Genomic DNA, 4,865 nt, shown 5'->3' with positions numbered 1-4,865 from the left:
TATATATATATATATATATATGATGACACATGACCCCCTATATATATATGATGACACACGACCCCCTATATATCTATATATGATGACACACGACCCCCTATATATATATATGATGACACATAACCCCCTATATAAATATGATGACATACTACATCAGTGCCGTAGATAAAGTTTAGAGTGATTGTACAGTCGATGAGGTTGAGCACGGTCAGGTCAATGGTGAGTGTATGCTCAGGGTTAGTGGCACGGAACACAATACTGCAGGGATTGGGTACCACTGTGTTGGTCAAAATGCCTCCATTTACAACGACTGGAGCCCCTTCAGGAACATCCAGGAATCCAGCATAGTCACACTTCTCCATGTTATCTGTAAACAACAAACACACTAAGTAGTATTTTACTCAATGTATACACATATAGCATAAATGTTTATGAAAGGTTGCCATGGTGATACAAGTTACTATATGTATTGATGATGTTTACCAGTGGTAGTCAGTCATTGGGATACTTTTATTACAATGTATTTCAGTAACATATTATTGGTTTCTTGTAACCTGTCCTGAAATTATTTGCACCAAAATACAGACCCTTAATGCTTTGTTTTAGACTTTTTGCAAGGCATGCAAGGTTAAACAGAGCTGTTGCCAGAATGGAACATTCCCCCCCCCCCTCCCCCTCCCCTAAGGAAATATATCTTTACACACAGTGCATTTGTGAAAGTTCAGATGTCAAATGAACACATGCATGTGTGGTATTGAAATTGCCTATGTATGAAATTGGGGTAAATAACGAAACTAAAGCTTGACAAGAAACGTCTTTATACATTAGAATGTACTTACAAGTATTGGCGCTGGTGCCCTCCATCAGCAGGAGGGCACAAGCGCACAGCAGGACTTTATCCCACACCATGTCCACTATAACTGTCAGGTGATATTAGGTATCAGCATGCTGCTACAGGTAGATCTCAACAGTCGAAACAATCCTACACAATGGCGAACTCTTACTGAAATAAAACATTTTTATTCAATATACCACTAGAGAAAATAACAAAAATGCTTCTGATCTTTATTTAGATCAAACGGTGGGTAATGAGATCCCAGAGGAATCTTAGTTCCCACCATTTATAAGATCTCCATTGAATTGGCCCTATATTATACATATGAAACTTCAACCTTTTTTTATCCTTTTCTTTTTAAATTTCTAATCAGTCTCAAAAATAAGAATGCACAAATAAGGACCAAGGAAACTTTCAAATGAAATGCTAAAGATCCGATCTGGATCATCACGTTTGATGGACAGACGAGGGACCACAGACAAAGGCTAATTATAACTTAAACATGTAACCACCATCTGACGATGTGGACTACAAGATGCAAGTCAGAAAGACATTAAATATAAACAGTATAGATATGTAGTATATTTATAAATAATTATTTCTAGCAGGAGTTTGATGCTTAATTGTTATCTATAATATCCCCATATTTCATATTGTATTTAAACGATTCTGTAACATACATGTACACTAATTATGTATAACTTCACAAATGATGATAATTGTGTATTAACATATACATGTATATCATGGTGATTTATAACAGAGTGACTGCCATATGGAGATTAGCGTAGGTTAAATACATGTAGTACATGTATAACCCTCAGAAGTATTCTTATATCACATGTACAGCATCATGAGGATTTGTCAAGTGGTATTAATTGTGGACAAAAGGTAACTTTGTTCACAGTTAATACCACTGAACACATAATTATTTAAGATGACATTTTAAATGAAAAATGAAAATACTGTGGCAAACCCCTTAACCACGGAAAAGTCTGGTTTTCTTTTAGATGCAAGCGTATAGGTATACCTGATGCCTTCAGATCTAGAGTACCAAATTTTGTCTTAAAGATATAACACATGTACATGTACTTACTGATTGAGCATTAAAGTTTGTTGTAAATCTTACATAAATGCCATATCTAAGGATTTGAGCGGGAGACTCACGAAAATTACTTCAGAAAAAATCCCCACCGCGTGAGACACATTTCTCATGAATTTCAATCAGTCTCATGAAAAGAAACAAAGTTTGGTCAATATTGGTGAATAAACAATAGCTGTATGGATTTACACTGATCTTGGTCACTGAGAGGGCTAAATTACCCGCCTGCAGCCACTTAAATAACAGGCAGGTCATATCAAAATAATGCAAGTTAGTAGGTATTGGTTTAAAAAAAAAAATCAACAAATGAATATTAAATGTTTCCAATGTTTTGCGATATATTTTCTCCTAACATGGGTTAACAAGGACATCCCTCTAGAATTTTTACTTCTTTTAATTATTCGTATTTTTTTGCCTTTGATGGAAGTATTGTGATATATTTACATGTACTTTTAAATGTCACGTGTACACCTCCCTAAAATCCTTTAAAATATCAATAAACCTTCAATTTTTGTTCTAACAAAGTAATTGGAGGCTTCAGAATAACACAAATGAGGTAAAACTTTGTCATATGCAGAATAATATCTCACTAATTCAGAGAAAAAATCTTACTATTTTTGACCAAATCTCACTAAAAAAAATCACTGATCTTATTGTTTTGCACCGGAAAGTTATGGCATGTTTGATTTTACTGTGTAGACAAGATTCAAATTACATGCATTTCACAACTTATATACATAATTTGTACATCATGTGTACATGTATGATCGCCCGAAACATTGTCTGGTATTTTCTTAGAATTTTAGTAGGTTTATTCACAAATTTAGTCTTCTTAGTCTTCCATATCATTAAAATCAATTTAAAAAAGTGTTTGTGTTGTTTTTAAGTGAGTATGACAAACGGCAGCTGACTCCGCACTCACACAGTTGCATATTTTTCACCAATGAAGGAAGTTATCAATAAATTTAGTTGTTATATTTAAATAGTAATTATTATATTAGCGTATAAATTTCAAAAATAAAAATAAGGGCGAAACAACCTTGGGGGAACAGGATTAAGGGCGAAACAACCCTTAGCGCGTACAGGATTTAGGGCGAAACAACCCTTTGCGCTAACGGGATTTAGGGTGAAACAACCTGTTACCATGTGTATATATGTACATTTAGATCATACATTGAAGGATTGACCTGCATTTTGACGGCAAATACAATGGTACACAATGTATGAACGCAGTTGGCAATGAAAATATGCATATTTGAAATGTGTGTAACGTTATACGTGTAGAGAGTGTGTGGTACTCCTGGGGTGGACTGGGGGGTAAGTCGATCTGCAGTCCTAGTTCTGAAGGGAGGGGTACCGGCCAATACAGACACTTAGGGGATACACAACCAAATTATATAAGTGTACATTAATGTATATATATATATATGTTTGAAGTGGACAAATTACGCTTCCTTATTAGGGCAACCATATGTATATAGTCACACGTACCCATGTTTATAAAAGTATTTATGCCCGAAATTATGATCGGACATGTACATAAAATGTTCAACTGATGAGACATGATGAGTCGTGCGAAATGTACAGAATATATCGTATTTATATACCCGATACCTAAGTAGCTCTACAGGTATTTCGCAGGTATATACAAAGAAATTAAACACGTAGCTCAAAAGATTTTGCTTAGAATAAAATATTGCAAATAACTATTTGAATAAACCCCATTTAAGACTTCCGGTTGTTTATAAATTGAAATAAACGGATCAGATCGTTTACTTTGGTTTATCCTAAAGTAAAATTTCAGGTAGCTCAAAGTATTACGAATATATTAACGTAATAACAAATATCCTAAAATGTTCTTGTAGCTCTGTTATCATAATCATGAAAGATTATATAATAGGCAGTTTTCTACATTACCTTACCTGTCTTATTGTTGTTTGGTCAACGACGCCATTTTGGATTCAGGTTTTTTGTGTCATCTTACCTGAGGCAGAAGGTAAAACTAGTCGATAGCACAGGTAAATATTGTTTTTGAAATGTTATATGATATAAAAAGACACCGAAGTCAATATTGGGGAAAACAATACATTAAAATAATAATAAAATAATATATGTTTTAAATAAATCGTTTAATATCTGGATCCTATACTTTGAACCATAGCTCCATGTATCGGTTACTTGTGTCTCAAAACACTTGAAGGTAGCTAGAGTTCCGTTTGGCCCCGACACCAGGCTTAGACAATTTGATAGATATAATGCCTTTCCTGGGGCTCTGACACCAAAGGAAACTTGCATTGACTAGAAAATTGGTCACCTTGTGTGCAATGGTAGAAACCACTAATAACGTTAACCACAAAAAGGACAATATTGTTGTCATATACCAGATTAACCCCGGCCTTGTAGGCTTAATTTTAATATAACCAGAGACGTCTCTGATATAACTATCTTCTTTTTAGCTGTTGCTATTTCATGAATGAGAAGATCCCGCAGGGATCTTGGCGCCCTCCATAGTACTATCTTCACTACAGTTCTTGATCTATGTCAGTTTGATCTTTTCACTCCTTTTCTCTTATCTGTTTGATCAGCTTGCCTATCCGCCATCTTAATCAATCTTGATCAACCTCAAAAGTTAACATGCAAAACTCAGGACCAAGGGTTATCTACATATCAAATTACTGAAAAAATCCTCATCTTACAAAATGAACCTGAGGCAGAAGGTAAAACTAGTCGATAGCACAGGTAAATATTGTTTTTGAAATGTAGTAAATTCTGAGAAAGAGCGATAACAAATTTAAACTGAAACAAGATGGCTGGCCGATATGATTTGATATGCATAACTTCGATCAGAACAATTAAGAGGAACCTTCATGTGAAATTTGAGAAAGATCCCTCCAATACCTTTTTGGGTAATAGGGCTAAAACAAAAAT

The 4,865-nt window shown here is 34.6% G+C and overlaps 1 protein-coding gene across 1 annotated transcript; it reads right to left on the bottom strand.

Moving 5' to 3' along the window:
* Window positions 1-124: 124 nt before the first annotated feature.
* Window positions 125-3,927, bottom strand: LOC110441042 (the record flags this gene model as incomplete). The annotated part of the gene is made up of 3 exons (XM_021484142.1): window positions 3,860-3,927; window positions 840-1,003; window positions 125-367 (listed from the first exon to the last, which is right to left on the bottom strand). Coding segments are annotated over exons 2-3 (313 nt in total), but the record flags the coding sequence as incomplete, so codon positions are not given.
* Between the last annotated feature and the right edge of the window lie 938 nt (window positions 3,928-4,865).

Source organism: Mizuhopecten yessoensis, unplaced genomic scaffold (genome assembly GCF_002113885.1).
Source record: "Mizuhopecten yessoensis strain PY_sf001 unplaced genomic scaffold, ASM211388v2 scaffold715149, whole genome shotgun sequence".
Lineage (NCBI taxonomy): Eukaryota > Metazoa > Mollusca > Bivalvia > Pectinida > Pectinidae > Mizuhopecten > Mizuhopecten yessoensis.
The sequence above is the reverse complement of the archived record's forward strand: the minus strand, read 5'-3'. Positions and strand labels throughout refer to the sequence as shown.